Below are 19,082 nucleotides of genomic sequence, written 5' to 3'. Positions count from 1 at the left end.
CTTCTCAGCAGTAACATAAACATTCCAGAGTTATCAGTTCAGTACCTGGAAAACTTGCTGCTAGTTAAAAAAGAGTTCTCTAAAGGAAAAAAGTCAGTAAAAATAAAATTGGCTTCATCCTAAGTTAAGCCAGGAGAGGTCTCAACATGACTGTAAAGAGCCCAGCGCACTAGGCTCTGTGTATAGACAGAATAAAAGCCCTAGTCTCAGAAAAGTTGTGACCTAAAATGATCAATGTTAACAGTTACATCAAATAAGGTTCTGGAAAGTCAATTACTTATATTGGATACAAATAAAGCAGATAACTGCTGTGAATTTCAAAAATATGTAAACAGTCACATGACTGAACTACATTTCCTATCTTTGCATAAAGCAGGGTAATGTACACAGAAAGAACAAATTCAAACTCCTCAATACATGACAGGTTTTTAAAAGTTGTAACTATTGAGTAAAGAGACACATTCCGGGCTACTCAAAGAAAACATAGTCTCAATCAATACACAGAAGTGATCAGCAAAACACAGATGTTAGGAGGTCAGAGAACAACAGGAATCAGATTCAGCTGCTTGTATAAGCTGGAATATTCACCCTGAAAATATGGTAATCAGTTCTGCTCCTGTCCCTTCTCACCCTGGGTCACTAAAAATTGAATGCAGAAATAGAAAAGGTCCAGAGAAGAGTGACAATGAATGTTATTAGAGGCCAGAGAAGTCTTGCCATCTGAGAGGAGATAATAGCAGGACTGCTTAGTTCAGAGACAAGATAAAAAAGCAGGGCACTGATAGTAAGATGTACAAAGAATGATCACAGGAAGGTAAATGCAATGTTCTTTCTTATTCTTTCTCATGATACCCAGGCAAAAGAGACCTCCAAGTTTTTAAACACATTTTAGCATATAAAATGAAATGAGGCATAATTACTTCTCTTGAAGTACCCTGAAGACCTTAGCAGGTTTTAGAAGTAATTACATATTTGTGAGAATAATAAGAAGGCTCACAGATGCAATAGCAGGATTAAAAAAAAACAACAAAAACAACAACTAGGGTAGGAGACAAAAGCTTTGGTCCACAGCCATATAATTGCTATCCGTGTATGAACTAGTCCCAGGCTGGAGAGGACAGGTAGAAAGAATTACAAACACCATCATCACCATCATCACTTACTGACAAACATTGAAGCTTCAGTCACACACCAGAACTCCACAGTGCTGGTGCGTTACTGACACATATCAGAAAGCCAGCCCTTGTGCCAGGGACAAAAGATGGAACTGGAAAAGGCACCCAAGGACAAAACAGCTGCTCTTGAACAAGGCTGACCTAGGCAGATACTAAGCAGTTCATGGTGCTCTTCAGATCTGTCATGTCACACTCATGTTTTCCTAGTAGGAACACAGGTCAAAAAGAGGTTGTCTCTATTCCTTCTCCACCTGTGCACCTCCCCAGCAGCTTTACATGCTGAGGATGGTGACATGGTATCACTGCAGGGGCAAAGAGGGCAGCTGGACATTGCACATGGAAGCATTCAGTGGTACACTCAAGTATGGGGGCTGTGAGCTGGGACACCCCTAGAAGAGCCAGCAGATGTTCTTAAAAGCCAATCATAGTTTAAGAGGTAAATTAGGTCTTACAGATCCTCCCACACACTGGTGCTACTGGAGCCAGTAAAAATTATATTAGACTGCATAGTAAGCAACAGAGATGCCTTTTTGCATCTTCACTGAAAGCATCTGGGCACTTACAAAGACTTCCAAACGCACATGTATGACAATTGCTTTGGTGCTATGAGGAGACAATTCTGTAACTGAGGATGAGATCCTGCTTCTTACCTTACTGAGCAGGGAGACAGAATATAGAAGTGTCTCAACTGGTCCTGGAGAAAAACAGAAGGGTATCTGGACTAGAAAATTATTCTTATTCTTAAAATGCGGGTTTATTGCACCAGACAGTGCTGTGGAAGGTCAGATTGACAAGGCTTCTTTTACAAATGTTGATTTCAGTTATTTTGACCTTGGCAGGTATAAAAATTTTATCTGGAGTCTGCTGCAAGGAGCTGCCCCTCCCACAGATCCCATTTTTATTATATTAAAAAAAAAAAAGAAGAAGAAAAAAAAAAAGAAAGAGAGATAACACAAAGATACAAAAAAGCACCTGAGCTCCTTGAAAAAGAAAAATAACTCATTAGGTGCTGGATCCTTCAAGAGACCAGAGTCTGGCGAGCACTTTCGGCAGACATCCTGGCATATTTTACTGCATGCAATCTACCAAACAACTGGGATTTGCTTACAGCTGATTAGAATAGGAAGCCTGCACATTATGCATGTCTAAGAGGGAACATAGCTTGATCTAATACAAAATAAGAAAAACACTGTGTAGCAAGCATAAAATGGCTGCTCTTGCATTTTATGAAGACGTACAGCAATGACCCTGAGCCAAACCGCTTGAACTTTCAGACAATAAAAAGATCTTGCCTGTGTCTAAACTGCCAAGTGAACTTCACTAAATGCCTCTGCAAAGTGCCTGCACTCACAGATCTCAAAGCACTTCACAAGGATGAACAGCAAACAAAGATCCTAAAAACTACTCCCTTCCTACATCTCAAAGGACTTAATGAAGTTGAACTTCCCACAGCAAGTTGCTGACTAACAAGCATCTTATGATAGAATAGAAAGAGCTGGAAAATAATGTAAAGTTGTGACTTGATGTATCAGAACCATTCTGACAGATTTTAGCTAATTTGCTCCTGATAAATGTTCCGTAATTGCTGTAGATAACTGCTTAGTGCTCAACCATTTCCAAAGTTATAAGGTTTTTCTTAATGCCCAGCACAAATCTTCCTCAGTAACCCAAAAGTTACAGGCTTTTAAGCACCTTGCTCATCCTTTCTTTGGTTTGGCTTAGGCTCCCAAACATGTAGTAAATATTTTATAGTTGAGAACGAAAAGTCACCGAAAGGTTCAATGACATTTGAGGGTCACAGGGACAGCAGAGCATATCTCTCAGCTCTCCCCACCTCCTAACAGCCTTTGAAACAAAGCTGAGGAAAATGAGCAGCATTCCTGAGCCATACAGTGGACATTGTTACATTGATGAGAAACTGATGTTCTGTTTCTAACAATGTACAAGCCTAATGGAAGAGGTCAAAAGACATTACTTCCTGCTCTGTTGTCAGCTTGAAAAGGGAGAAACGCAATGAATCCAAAACTTAAATCTCCTCCAAAGCTTTGCACAGGAAACTTAGATCCCCTATGGGGCTGGTATTAAGGTTCTGCTAGGAGACATAACTAAGAGTAATGGGATGAAATTAACTAAGAAAATTTCCTAACTGAATTTCAGGAGCTAATAGAGCTCTCATTTTCCCCAGGGAAGCCGTGGAAGCCCCAGCGCTCAGGAGAGCTGCAGTAATAGCGCTTTCACAATCGGAAGAATTTCTAATACCGCACGTCAGGACTGATACTGCTCAGACCCAGAACCATGCACAGGGCTCTGCCGGCCCAGCTTGGCCCACCAGGGCCACTGCAGAAGGTGCCTCCTTCAGGAGGGCAGACAATGCTCAACATTCTACAGTGTAAGCATGCAGCTGACAGAGATGCAACAGGGACTGCCTTTGGTTTGGAAAAGGCTTTCCTTGCCAGTTTGGGTCCACTTTAAAGGAGGAACAAGAATACAACGTGGACAAACGAGTCCAGTTTGGCAGTGAAACCAGGCTAATACCTTGCTGCTCCCTGGCAAGAACCAAGGGACACCTCTTCCATGATGCCAACACAACTATCAGCATGATCATGCTTTTAACCAAACCAAACTCATCCAACACAAACCAAACAAAATCAGAACAAAAAAGCCTAAGCAGATCAAAAAGCACCATGGAAAATTTGTACATCTTTTTGTTCAACTTCCCCTTCCCTCTGCTCTTCTGTCATTTGTCCTGAGTCAGCTCTGGAACACCCTCATTGCACAGCAAGCTGAACCAACTCAGTAGAGTGCAGAGGGAAATGAAAAGGATTTCATTTTTCTGAACCAAGCTGAATTGGCTGGTATTTCCATCATACTGAAACATAAGAAACATAACTGGCACAATGCAGGGTGGCAGGAGCAGGGAAACTGAAGAGGAGGAATTGCAAAGAGGGATCAGACATGGTAACACCTAAGGATGAGATGGTGACAAACTGTTAATTCGGCTCAGCTATATCATGAAACTATACCCTCACTATCTTGGGAAATCTAAACCCACTTCTCTTATGAATAAAGTTGCCTCGGATCACAAAGCCAACTGAAACATCTGACCCTTTTTTGCCATCTATGAAATGGGGACAATAGGTATCATCTTTAATTTAATTTAAATTTAAATTAACTTAATTAGTTTAAATATATCTTTACAAAGGGATGCTTCAAGAGCACAGACAAGTGCTAAAAAAACCACAAACAGACCTATAAAATCAAACCAAATAATCCTCAATCAAAAATCAAAGTCCCTGCTCCATAGACAAACTGAAATACTTTCAACTGATGTAGTATTCATTTTGTTCAGAGCAGAATTTACACATATTTTAATCTTTGGATAAAGCATATACTTAAAACACAACACTCATCTCCCCCTCCCCAGCTTTTAATGGCAGTCAACAAAAGTGCCTTAAACATGGGTATATATTTTTGCCTAAAAAAGGACATAAATGTCAATTCCAACATAAGATTAGAGAAGTACCAATCACACACCAAAAAAAAAAAAAAAAAAAAGACAACACAGCTTCATTATAAAAGAGAAAACCCTAAGGGAATTTTCAATTTCATAGTTCTAATGAGAGGGGTTGAAAAGAAGTAGAGAGAAGGAAAAAAAAAATCTTTGGGACAAGACATCAGGAAGAAGAACACAGAACTGAACCAGGAACAGACTTTCAAGTTTCACCTCAGGTTTTCACAGAAAGGACTACTATAGTCTCAGCTCTGTTCCCAAAGGAGGATAAACCACATGACAACATCACCACACACAAAACTCAGCATATTTCATGAGCAGGAGGCTCAAGAAGAGAACAGGTCAAGGTTGATATCACTAGCACAGCAGCAAGAGGGAGCTTGTACTGCAGTTGTCTGAACCACACCTAGTCTGCAGTTAAATATAGAACTTTACTTTCTAGAACTACTGCTACTCTTAACCTTCAGAACATAAATATTCAGAGAGATATTTTTAAAAAACCAACAAACAAACAAACAAACAAAAAACCCACCAAAAAAAAAACATAAGAGAAAGAGAGAAAGGGACCTGAATCTATTGTCTGAAATCTAAGCCTAGCAAATAATAAACTGCCCTGGGAGAATTTCCAAAAAAGCAGTAAAGACTGGAAAATTGAATTACAGAAACCACAAGCAGCATTCTGAAAATCCAGTATAAACCAATTAGTTTCTTTAATACACATATCCCATATACAGACACTTATGTACATTAACCACTTAAATATATGTGCTGGCCCTAAATATAATCTTAATTTTATCAGGTTGGCCCCAATATAATAAGTATTACATTGGAGTTTTTGTTCCCTTTTTTTTAAAAAAAAAACAACAAACAACCAAAACTAGCCCTTTGTCCTGGTTTAAGCCAGAAGGAAGCGAACTTTATTTTTACTAATTTATTTTTTTTCCTTTAGAGAACTCTTTAACTAGCAGCAAGTTTTCCAGGTACTGAACTGATAACTCTGGAATGTTTATGTTACTGCTGAGAAGCCAAGGTCACTGCTTTACTTGCTGAATCTGGGGCCTCAGCTGCTAAGGGAGCAGAAGAATCGTGTCTGCAGCCCTCACGTAGGGAGGAGTGGACTAGACAGACGGCATAATTAACCAAAGTCTTCCATCCCATGTATCTACATAAGGTTGGTGTTAGATCAGGGATCACAGAAGTCAAGCCCCTTCCTGCTGCTTCTTCCCTTCTCTTCCACCCATGGCCGGCATCTGGGGAAGACTCCGTTTCTCTATCACCGCTGATCCCTGGGCTCATGCATTCCTGACCCTCGTAACTCTCCCCTCAGCTCCTGCCTGCTCTGCCCCGCTCTCTGGCAGGGTCTGGGACATTTCAGAACTGCTCACAGCTCAGGAGATGCTGTAGGAGTCGGTGAGGGTGGGGGGAGGTAATAGGGTTTTGCACATTCTTGCACATACTTGTATATCATTGTACATCTTTTCCTTTATCATTAGTATCTAATTAAAGCTGCCTAGTTAAGTTTTCGATCCAGAAAGTCTCTCTCCTTCATTCTCTCTCTCCTTCCCTACCTGAGCGGGAGAGGGAGGGGATCGAGAGCATTGATGTCCCTGGTTTAATTGCCAATCCCGTCAAACCATGACACTATAAACCCTCACCATTCTCATTCAGCTAATGGGCAAATCCTGACTGGTGCTGAGTATTTTCAGTTGGAGAGTCTGCTCCTCAAATCAAATATCTTTAATTTCTGCAATAAAATTTAGATTCTTTCCTTGAAGTGCTCTCAGCCGGTTCAACACATCGACTTTTAGAGACTGCATTTTCTTACCAACTGAATCCAAGTCAAAATTACGTACCACAATTACAGCAGTTATAGTAGCACAAGACTTTGATCCTCACCCCAAAAATGTTTATACAGCTTTGCAGCAATGTTTCAGAAGTTTATAGGAAGAAGCAGCTCTTTATCAGCTACACAAGAGTTTCCATTAGGTCTAGATTGAACCCTCTTACCTTCAGGCATTTAACTAAATCACCAAAGTTGGGTCTAATTGCACATGGCAGAGGCATTTTTGCAGCCAGAGAGAAAGTTGCATATAGCCTTCATGAGTTGGATCAGTGGGACGGAAGTGTCTTCTGGATTTCTATTTCTCATTGCTGAGTAACTACAAGTCTAGATGAACAAGCACTTTAATGAAGTTCCCAAATAAAAAGCTCAAAACCATGTGCCTAAATCCCTGTGTGCAGCAACAGCGCATCAAGACGCTGCAGGACATACAAACAGAATGCAATGAAATTTGTATTTAATTGGGAAAATAGTCCATTAAACTGAGCAGAATACCTCCCCTCAGAGTTAAAACTTAATCCTTTAGAGGGAAATGCAAATTAGCACATAAATGCCACCAAATCACATGCAATACCAAACACCATTTCAGTGGACCAAATGCTTATTCCTGACCCTATGGCATCAAGTGAACCTGATCTGCTCAGGCCAGACAGCCAGGAGTCTGCTTACACTCATCCTGGCTGGTGTTATGAGTCATGTTACAGACAAGCCTGGAAGACTCCGGTGACTTTTAAGTGAAATTATTTAGCTTCTTCCTAGAGCTCCCAAGAGAGTGTTTACCTGCCACTCTTTCAAAACTTGTTACTTAAACCAGCTCATCCTTACAGCTCAACTAGGCCTATTAAAGTGTAACAGTTAAACAACCATATTCCCAGCGTGCTTGATGGTGTAGTTTGATTGTCATGCAAAGCTTTTACCACAGCTTTAATTGTGTTCTTGCCTCAAATGAAACTCCTCAGCCACACTTTCCAGTACCCACACACAAGGCTGCAAACTTCAGTGATTGTGGTGACCCAACGAGACCTTTGTAAATTAATATTAAAGCCAGGACTAAGGCAATGGGGCAGAAGTCTCCATTTGCCAGCAGATTAAGAAGAAAATTCCAGCAGCAAAGACTTTCCAGAGCACAAGAAAAGACAGCAAACAAGACAAAGAATGAAAAAGAACAGAGTAATGAAAAACTAGATCAAGTGATTATGCATCTGCATACACAACTGGATTATTTCCAGTGTCAACACTGACCTGTTTCTTTCCATACACTAAACCAAATCTCATCTTCTAAGACACACACATGAAACCATTAAAAGTTGTCTGACTTTTAGAGTGTCACAGCAGAGACTAGTTGTAGGAGAGATCTGAAGGAGGACAGGGTAGTACCTGCTTGTGTAGCCTTCGCTTTCTGCTGTGTTTCCACAGCACCTAACATGAAGGAATCTAAGGCACTACCATGGTTCAAACAGCAAATAAGAGCAGTTATCAAACTTTAGGCCAGACAGGAACCAAGAAGGAAAACACCCATATCCAAAGAGCCATAATCCTACTTCAGAGCATCTAAATATTTGACACACTGAGGATTAATAAGGAGATGGAGCTGTAGCATTTCTGTTATTGAACATACTGCAATCAGGACAGTCATACAAGCACTCTAAAGTGCTTAAGATCCTATACTGCCCATTGTACTGCTCACCTAGAGGGGGCCACTAGGAAAACAAGAGTCTCCTGTACCAACTGACTCTGCATTATTTTGGTCTAGCAAAGCAGAACAGATTTCAAACATTTACATTATTTCTTTTGACATTGAGCCAAACCTGAAAACTTGAGTGCAGTGCCAGGACGAGAGATGGAAACGAATGCTTAGTTACTGGTCTCAGCCCTGCAAAGACCTTGTGATGGCTGTGGCCACACAGAAGTGTGTCTGTCCATCTTATGTGTAAAAAGGTTTGGGTCTATGAGGGAGTTGGGTATTTTGGTCTTAGCTGAGGCAAAAGGAGACACTCTACTGCTCCTAATCAGTTTCAAAGACCCTCATTCAAGCCAAAGGAAAGAACAGCTTTACAGAAAGGGTAAAAGCATATCCTAAAAATCTGCTGGCAAAGGAATCAAGGGAGTTGCAAAACTGAGGAGTGTAGCACACACAGAGTCATCTGGTGCTTTCATGGAAAGGAGGCTCCTCATGCTCTCGGGGGGAAGAAAACTCCTCCCAGCCATTTAGCCCTGAACAGAAATAAGCATTCATCCCTAAACTATGTTTGAGTTCACTAGCCCTTTTCTATTACACAATATTATCCACAAAAGAGACATTACTGTAAGCAGAGGGAAAGGCAAAGCACACAGGCAGACAGGAGACCAGGCTCAGAGAGTGCTCCATCTCTGCAGGACTGAAGAGCTGGGAGCTATAATGATCACCTGCCACTCTGCATATGTATTTGAAAGATCCACTTTGCTCTGTACTGTTCCCAGCTCATGTAAAAGGGTTGTAAGAGCCTTTTTGGACAAGGAATCTATTGCTTGTTAGGCAAAGTTCTGCATCCTGAACAACTATAGTGCTGCTGAAATGCCAGTATCAATTATGAAATAGTACAATACAAATGAGTAAATAAGTAAGTCAATTGGGAAAGCAGAAATGTAAAATGTAAAGAGTGTGTAGAACCCCACCAAGACAGAGTTTGGATTAGGCTACATGGAAAGGTTTCTACAAAAGCGAAGGAAGATTTAAATGCCAATATTCTCAGACTGAGCTCAGGACAAGATGTCTTGGAGGCTACAAAAAATGAGATATTGTCCAGAGGAGTGTAACATCTTTTTAAAAAACAAAAAGGGTGAAATACCTACTCCTTCTCTGTCATTGAGAATCAAATTATTACACTGTTGTTAACTTGCATGATGCTAAAGCACACCCATGAAAACGAAGCTGGTGTTTGCCAGAGCAGGAAAAAGGATACTTGTATTGGCTTTAAAATGCCCATCTCCATAACCCAGAAGTGACATACCTTTCCATAACAGCCAGGCACTCCTTTCTCCACGTGAACCGACTGCCTCGCCGTAGTCTGAAGGTCCCAGAGGTAGCTGTGACTGGGGGAGGCGTCTGTCTCCATTCTGGCTCTTCTATGGGGATAGGAGCAGGTCGCATGCTTAACGTAGCCCCTAAGAATAATAAATAGTGTGTTTCCTACTGGATTAAAAATCATGCCCATTTTCTCCCTCCTGCTCATGAAAAAAAGACAAGACAGATGATGAAACCATTCAAGCTAAAAAAGTAAAGCATTATAAAAAAAAGACACTTCAAAGATACATGAAGTCGGCTAGAGTTCCGATCCCCAACCTCCAAGCCAGAGAAGTATCAGGTGACCGTGGAAATCTAAGGGAGGCATAGATGAGCTGACAGCCTCTTAGGAAAAGCTGTCCTGTCTTCATCAAGAGGGAAAGTGTCTCACAGGAAGGGTGAGCTATGTCCAGCTGGGATTTATTTTGGTTGCACTGCTACCTCTTCTGCCACAATATGGGAAATGGCAGGATTCTATTTAATTGTACAACAGTCTCAGGAAGCAAAATGTAAATTTATACCAAAGGTATTTCAATGTGTCCGAAGAGCTGACTAAACTTGAAATAGCTCCACCTATATAAACACACCCCGTGACCTGTGCAAACATGGGCTCGTGAATGTCAGGTTGTCTGAAAAAAGTCACTGAAAGCAGATTAACACTGCACCTTTCCTCTCTGTCCCCCTTTCTATGGATATATTTCCCCTTTCAAGAAGCCTTTGCTGGAAAGCATCAAGCGAGAGACAGGACTTGGCACCATGCCTTAAGGAAAGGCCCTTTGAAACTTACCCCCGATTCTTTCCACAACAGCCTCTCAGTTAATAAAACAAGATAAATCAAAACACACTGGGAGACTGATCTTTCATATATCCCTTGGTGAGGATGGGAACCTGGTATAGGACATTAGTACATAAAACAGGGTATGTTATGAAGGACAGCTTTGTGCTCAGTGACTTCCCCTGGAGGGAAGAAACAGCTATTTTTATGTGCAAAGAATAAACAAATGAAAAAAAAAACAAACAGTCATATGGAAAGATAAGTCACCACCTATTCATACCAAACTCAACTGGATTCATGCACTCAGTCAACCTGGGTAGATACAAGAGAAGCAGGCAGCTCTGTTCCTAGGAGGAATACAGCATTGTGCACACATTAAAGCAAGGCTGAGAGAATAAATCCCTCTTGGTACACAGACTTGCTCAGAATGCTTAGGATTTAATAATAAAAACATAAGATGTTAGTTAAACAATACTGCTTATTTAATTTAAAACAGAGTAAAAGGGTTAAGGGAATGTAAGAGTTTAAACAATTAACAAATTCCTACAGTTAAAAAGCAAGAAATTAGCTATTTATGCATTTTGCTGTGTCCCTTTCCAGAAAGGCACGAGTATTTTCCTTCCTGTCAGAGGCTTGCATCTGTGTTGGGTATTGAAGTCAAAAATAATTTTAAAACTTTACCCAGGAGAAGTCTATAGGAAGTGAAGCCCACAATCTCTGCCTTATGCACACAATCAACAGCAACTCTTATTATTATTCAACTAACAAGCTTACATGGATAATTTAGTTTTACTGACGCATAAAATGTTTCTTGTATTGCCAATTTATTGGAGGCCATTTCCAGGAAAGTTTCTTATCTACTCTTTCTAGTATTTGCACAGTTTAGGGGTCTGGGTCAGTATCAAGCTGCTAGGCTTTAAACATACTTCAAAAACTAAACAAGGTTTTTAAAAAAATATTAAAAAGAGGCAGAGAGAGAACAGCACAAGGAATTATCTTTTCCTGCATTGTCTTAGCATTATACTTCCCCTTCCTGATGATTTCATTTCACAGGGAGAGTATACAAAGATCAGTGATGCCTAACACTAAGAGTGCTTCCATTTAATTTCCTTGAGATTTTTCAAACAAAGTTTGAAAAAAAATCTGCATTTAAAGCATAAACTTGCTCCTACTACTGATACATTCACTTACTGAATTTAAGATGCTTTTTATATTTAGTAGCCTTGCTAGATGCATTTACCTAGTACTCTCTTCTATCAGGTATGATCATTATCAGCACCAAGTAAGGGAGAAGTATGCTGAAAATTACAAATAACCACCACTGGTTTTGCAAATACATAAAATGGAAGCATCTGAATGTACAGAGGCCCCAAATGTGTTTAGATGTATGAATGGCAAAAGTGGTGGATCTATGCACTACTGCCACACTTGATAAGGCAATTATGGAGCTTTTCTTCATCCCTTTCAATTAAGTGAGCACTTGGGGATTTTATTTATTCTGCTATTCCAACGCCTCACTGCAGTCTTCTCACCAGCCATCTCCAGTTCTCTGCAGCTTAGTAAGTTACATCCTAGTTACTGGGTCAGATTCTTTCTACAACCCCCTCAAACAGCTTTTCAGAAATGTAACTTCTCTCTTGACCAAAATGAGCAGAGCAAAAGGAGTATGAGATTTCCATCTTCGTATATGAATCAAAAAGCAAGACATCTATAAGGGATATAGAGGTGAACCATCTGGGAAGAACTCCGTTCGCACAGAAAAATGAAAAGTGACATTTCTCACTGCCTGCCAGTGCTGAGTAACTTTTGCAGCAACACAGAATTTTCTTTGTGCAAGCCAGTATTTTCTCAAATGTGCGGTAGGACTTCGGGGATGCTGCAGGTGGGTTTTGGGGAGAGGAGGCAAGAGCGATGCTTTCCAGCTGGACTGCAGCTATCTACGGGCTCAAAATTTCTCATGGCAAAGGCTTGCCTTCTCTCAGCACATCCCAGACAATATACTGAAGAAAAAGCATTGCTCTTAAGAGCGTCACATGCAATTGCTGATCCACATCACATGTCTCGGGCCATACAGGGGTGATGTGCAGAATTGGTTGGAGAAGCCGCAGGCCATCTCCCAATTCCAAGAAACTGTTTCCTGGCAAGCCTTTGCAGCAAGTACCTATCAGGAATTACACTGATAGGAACAGATGTCACACTTTATTTTTAGCCAGACTGACCTGAGATCACATGATAAACACCTTTCAGTTACTACTGAGACAGGCTGGATTTGAATCAGCTGCCTGAACAGCAAAAGGTTCCCCACAGAGCTCATTGCTTGGATGCAAAGCATCAGTGCAGGGACTATTTTCTCTGCAGCTCTGTAAAACAGTAAATCATCAACAATACATTTCCAGTGAAAAACTCGTGGGATATCCAGTCCCTGATTTTTAACAATTTTTTTGGTAAGCTTTTCTTTTATAGTTAAAGAACCACCACCATGGGAATGACACAAGAGATCCTACATCTAGATAATAGCTACCTTTCTTTTTACCTTTTGTTCAAGAAGGAAAAGCACATGTTTTTCTCCAAGGTGACCACAGCTGCCTTCCTAGTACAGAAGACTGGAAGCAGTCTGTATCCATCTGTAACTTCAACACATCATTTCTAGGTGCCAGCTCCAGTTTGCAGTACACAGAGGCAAAAGACATGCTAAAGTTACAACAAACAAGGTCCAGTGCCAGCCAAACTAATCAGGCTAACAGCTACCAATGTAAAAGGAAATATTTATTTACTCAAAACCCATGAGTTCTGAAAAAAAAAAAAAAATCTGTACATTATAGGACTCTATGCACTCATATACTGGCTTCTGAAACATATACTATTTATCTACTGCCAAAATGCTCTCAGTCCTCTACAAAACACTGGAGATGTGGTGCCTATCCAAAAAAAAAAAAAAAGCCTGATCTAAATGAAAAGCAACCTTTAATAATTGGATTAAAGACCTTTCAAACACTAAGCATTTGTACTGACTTCTTCCCTTCAACAAAAAAATGCCTTTCACCCTAATTGGCAACTGTTTCCAGAAAAAAGTATACAATCACAAGTAACATGGAATTTGAGGCATTGCTATTAACTCTAACATCATTCCTACCACGAAAACATTGATCAAGAAATATTTTGAGCAAGATTATGGCATATAGCAGGGAAAGTGTGTGGGGGGGGGCTTGATTCATGTAACTTAAGTCTCTTTCAGAACGTTCCAGTTTTGCTGTTGCCTGAACATCCTCCACCAAAGATAGAAGAGATACAGAAACTACAATGCAAATAAGCAATCAAAACCAAGGGAACAACAAACAGCATATTTAAGATGCCAAAGCAAGCTGGCAAATAACAAACATGATGGAATTACTGAGTCTCTTCTATATAGGAGCAACACCTAGCAATGTCTCAACAGCAGCAAAATCTCAAAACTGCCCTAAGGCTCCACAACACCAAGTTCTTTGGTTAGCAGATGCAGGACCACTTGAGGGTGATCTAAAGTGTTAAATAGCACCATTATACATTTCAAAACATAAAAAGAAAATATCTTTTCAGGTATTTATAAGTTATCTTTTGACCCGTACATTAGAAACTCCTGGCTGGGTGCACTATATAAGCATAGTGAAAGAGTCCTTGCTATGAGGACCTTACAGCCAAGGCTGGCAAGTTATACACAGCAATATGGTCTCATCTTTATCTAGGAGACAGGAAAGTGAGGTGCAAAGGTGAAATCAGTTGCTAAGAGTCATACATAAAAACTGGCAGAGTCAAGGAAAGATTACAGGTCTGCCAAGTGATCCCCAGTCCTTTCCTCAATGAAACAACTACTCTTTCTCTACATAGTTCATAAATTGATTATATCTGGTGTCCTAGTTCTTCAAAACTGTTTTTTTGAAGGAAAACCTCCAAAAACGTTTTCCTCCTATTACTACATATAAAAACTCAGTTAGAAAATGGGACTTATTCTGAAGATCCAGTTTCCAAAATAAGGAATTAAAGAAATGGGGGAACTAAAAGTTTCCAAAGACCTCACTTTGTCCATTAGTAGCTCAAACACGTAGGTGGCTTCTGCACCAAGAGACCTGACTGTCACTCAATGGAGAAGGATTGAGATTCCCAGCAGCTTAAAGACGGGATATATGATAACAGAAAGTGAAACGTCACTTCCTAGTAAGTGAGCAAATAGGAAAAACACATTCAAGTCATTTAATCTCTAAGTTTCTTCAAAGGAGGACAGTCTTTTACACTGTCCAGAAAGTACATCACTTCTTTGTGAACATGGCAGGAAGCTCTACTGATTTCCTCATATTCTGACTCAGAAGGCAGCAGAACAGCTACTCAAGTCTACTAATCGCAGCATCCAAAACTTATGCTCCAAAATCCAGGATGCTTTAGGCAATGTTGGTACCTTCCTTAATACACTGTATGCACTTGCACATATGCATGTTAATTATTTCTTGGCTAGCCAGTCTGACCTGCAGTATAGCAGATGGCAAAAAAGCAGTGGATTATCCTACACTAAATAATATAACCATTTTCCTCCAGTAGACATTTCCAACAGCTGTGGGGAAAACAGACCATTCCTCCCTTCACCTCAGCCTCTAAAAAGAAACCAAATGTTATGTGGTTCTAAACGGAATTGAAGTGCACCCAAATAATCCACTGGCATACACAGTAGAGCCAAATTTGCCTTTTACACTTCTAAAAATGCTGTATAAGATCTATTTCCTGCAAAAAGCTTACACTCAAACAATCACTCTTCCAAGAGATTTTTCTAGGTGTGTATGACGAAAAGTGAGCAAGACCTCAGCAACGCAGCATGTCAGAAAAGTAGAGATTAACATCTATACACTTTAAATTTAAGTCATAACCTCCAGTGTTTCTAGTCTTCTATCCTTCAGTACTTCAAGAGCAAAAGGACAAACAAGATGTGAGCTTGTGGATATGGGGAAAGAAAAAAGGTTAAGAAGTAAAGATATTAGTGCTAAGTTTGACAAGGCTTCTCTTATCCCAGCACAGAATACTATTTTTTAAACAGCTCCAAATTATACTGGAAAGACAAGATGCATGGCTATCGGAAAGACTCCACTGAGTCTTCTCATTAGGAGAAGACTTCTGGGTTTTTTCCAAAATATACCTTCCAAAAACATTCCACTTTTCTCCACTGCCTTGGAGGCAACACTTGCCATTAAAGGGAAATGGCTGAGAGTTACTTTATAGGGTACAACTTTAGACTTCCAAAGCAGCACATATTGAACAGTTGAATCCAGTAACTTCACTGATCCTTAATATCACAATTCCAGCCACTGCAAAATCAAGGCTTCTTGGTGATCCCCGCAGCTTGCCAGCACCTCACAACCCTTGGCACTTTCATTATTTAAAGATATTTTCTAGATGCTTAACAGAAAGGACAAGCTCTGCTGTGGCTTTGAACCCACCCAACTTTAAGCTAAAGTATTCTCAGGCCAGCTGACAGCTGGAGCTTCTTAATTTTCAGCTTACACACAAAGAAAAAGTTTTGAGGATTTGTTTTCACTGGAATTTTTCTTAATAAGCTTCTAGATATGGAAGCCAAATTCATATTAGAGAACCTGAGTCTTAAATTCCTTCAAACAATCACACAGTTAATTTAATCATGCCACTGTTTAAAGGAAATTAAATGTAAATATTTTGATCTTTACAATGAAATTGCTAAAGGGAAAAATGCAAACTGTGGTCAAACAACATCTATGGAGAAGTGCAATGCAAGGAAATTAATTCAACTGTGATTCTGAAGATTGCTCATAAGATAATGAGGAGCTTTACTTCTCTTTTGATCTTTAAGATCTGTTCTCAGACTTGGAGAAACAGGTAGGATTCGAGAGTTGTATCTCCAACTTATCACTGTAACTATAAACATCCCATTCATAAGCTTGAGATCCAACCCAAAAACTTCCGAAGTTTTCCTAAAGTTCTCCTCTACCGCAATGTAGGGGGTTTTGCTGCAACTTGACATTATGCAGCCATTATTAATGGTTTCTATTTCTTCATTCTTAAGAGCCTCATCATGTATTTCATGTAAGTGGACTACAGCTTCACTGACTGCTTCTGATTCCCAGATTTAGCTAAGGGGGAGAGGACAAGCATGTAACTGTGACTGAGGAAGCTGGACAGACAGCCATGGACGAGTCAGCTCTGGATCATCTGCTGCAAAGCACAGATTTGCTCCTACCATGCTAAAAAGTAAACTGGTCAGAGGGAACACTTCTACAGTACAAACACACCATGAAGTGAATGATCAGTGATAGTAAAAATCAGTGACAAAAGGCTTCTTTTCCATAAATAAAACAGCAGGAGATGTTTAGGCTGTATTTGTTTACCAGGATTTGTCTTCTCAAGTTGGTACCATCTGTAAAATGCCCTTTTCTTTTGTTCACTCAGGTCTGACCCCTGCTGCAACAGCCAATGGGAGATCCGGCTCTGACTGATACCTGTAAAAAGACAGAACAGAACAAAACAAAAAAAAGAAAGAGGAAGAGAAAACTTGTTCTTTTTAAAACATTTTAAAGTGATTTATATACTGATAAAAGATATCTTCTTACAATGCCCAGGAACTTGCAATTGTTCCACTGTAGGTTCCAAAAAGTAGGGTTCAAGCTTCCCTCCCCAACCCAAACTACTTTAACTTCTCCCTCTTGTTATTTGCAGCCTTGCAGAAGGTGCATCCTGGAACCAGCACAACCAACCTACAAGGAAAGAGGGTACAAACTGGGAAGACAAATCTACCACTGACTTTAATTGTCCACAACTTCCCTGATTCTTAAATTTCTTCAGGATTCAGTGAAACAGGATCAAGTCCCTTATCCACTATTATATATCAATAATTATACTTAGGAGTTAATTATCATTCAATGCTTGAACAAGAATGGAGACAAACATAGAAAGTTTATGTGATATAGATCAAATCAGCACAGAAATGGAGCAAGTCAACTATCAGCAGCTATAAAAACAGCCAGACAACAACACAGAGAGGCAGCTGCCTGTCAGCAAAGCAGGATTCAAGCTTTAGATATTCAGACAAGGGACAAAAAGTTCCAGACTTTTTAGAGGAAGAAAACAGTAAAAGAGAAAAAAACCCTAGAAGTCAATACAGTTATTTCCAAAACATGACACTGAAAGTAGGACCAATGCAAAAAGGGAAAAGAAACTATTAGGAGAGGAATCAAATAAAGCAAGGGTTTAAAAAGTGCACTAGTAGGTGAACTGTAGGTTCAACTGAAAATATAAAAAAAAAAACATACAGTTTGCTGAATAACTGAAGCAGTAGTTCAGATAAGATGACTCTGTGTGCTTTCTACAAGGCTCTTAAGCTACCAGAAAGGGTTAACAACATCTAAACTCTCCTGAGTGCTGAAGTTTTAGGAGGTACTCCAAGTAACAAGATACTGCTGAATACCACCTGTGCCACCACCTGCTTGGTGATAATACTGAGGCAGGTAGAAGGTGAGTTTTCACATACAAACTGAACTACCTCTCCCCTCTTGAGATGCATCAAGGTTTTATAAGACCTCATAATCATATTTCACTCATGAAGAACAACCTCCTGTAGTTTTATCACATCTAATATGGGGGTTTTACTATGCTTTTTTTTTTTTTTTTTCATTGAACACTGAAGCTAGTTAACTTTAGAATGATTAAACTTGACTCTCAGGTGGGTTTACTCAAACCAGATTTTTAAAATCACAGGGTTTATGCTCTTAACTGTTCTTCCTTAACAGAGTTCCAGAGCCTATGAAGTTTTAATTATCCTGGGGAAAAGAGATAGGTGTATTTTGTTTCAAGCACAGAAGCTTACTGCTATTCAGCAAAGCTCTGCCCATAAACCATACCTTAGTTTGGGTTGTTTCTCCAGCATCTATTGATCTTAATACTCATTCCCAGAGACTGCCTTTGCCCCACAACTGAAAGAGTTTAGAAACAGCTGGGGCAGTCAAGAGTTGACTACCCCCAGGGCCTACACTGGGATATATAATTGAATTTACAGTACTAGGGAAGTGGTATTACTCAACCAAACACAAACCTTAGACTCTGCCAAGTTTACATTAAGTAACTGTGGAAGCATACAAGTTAATACCAGAAGAAGTTAATGTAAGTTGCTAAAACCCTCTGGCCCAAAACAAGGCTTCATTCTAGCTGAAATCATACAACCTAGATGCCAGTAAAAAGACCAGGTTTTTTGCACCTCTTCACCTACTATTATGATTTACAAAAGCCACTTCTTTAACACAGTGCGGTGAGACACAAATGTTTGTGTCTCACTGCTTTTGGCTGCATGGCTCCTATTAATCAATGGGTAACAGGACTATTAATTTACTTGTTTACTACAGACCACTTACACTTACTGCAGTGAATTAGTGTTTGTTGAGTGTTTGAATAACAATGTAAGATACAAATGCAAAGTGTTATTAGATAAAAATTATAAATAGAGATGAAGTATTTTCAACAAGAGTCGTATAGTGGAAAATCCAAATTCTGCTCAAGAGGCTGCCTGATACTGTCATAAAGTGGTACAGATGTTGGCCACTTCAGACAATGTGCTTGAGACAAAGCAAAGGAGCAGAAGCCAAAAGATTCAAGCTGTGTATTGCCATGTCCACATCTGACTCATTGCGAGACTTCGCAGTTCATAAAGTTGCTTCTGCAAAATGGAGCTTTGTAAAGGACACTGAGATGTACAG

General features: G+C 39.8%; 1 protein-coding gene across 10 annotated transcripts in view; it reads right to left on the bottom strand.

The window, feature by feature from the left end:
• HMBOX1 (homeobox containing 1) overlaps positions 1 to 19,082 on the bottom strand; it is a 128,854-nt gene that overhangs the window by 36,409 nt on the left and 73,363 nt on the right. For all 10 annotated transcript variants that reach the window (XM_051614387.1, XM_051614392.1, XM_051614395.1 and 7 more), the window contains 2 exons: positions 16,725 to 16,835; positions 9,517 to 9,670 (listed from right to left, as the gene is read on the bottom strand). In XM_051614387.1, the coding sequence (XP_051470347.1) occupies positions 9,517 to 9,670; positions 16,725 to 16,835 (265 nt within the window). The remainder of the gene's footprint in view (positions 1 to 9,516; positions 9,671 to 16,724; positions 16,836 to 19,082) is intronic.

The sequence above is a fragment of the Apus apus genome, chromosome 3 (assembly GCF_020740795.1).
Source record: "Apus apus isolate bApuApu2 chromosome 3, bApuApu2.pri.cur, whole genome shotgun sequence".
Lineage (NCBI taxonomy): Eukaryota > Metazoa > Chordata > Aves > Apodiformes > Apodidae > Apus > Apus apus.
The sequence above is the reverse complement of the archived record's forward strand: the minus strand, read 5'-3'. Positions and strand labels throughout refer to the sequence as shown.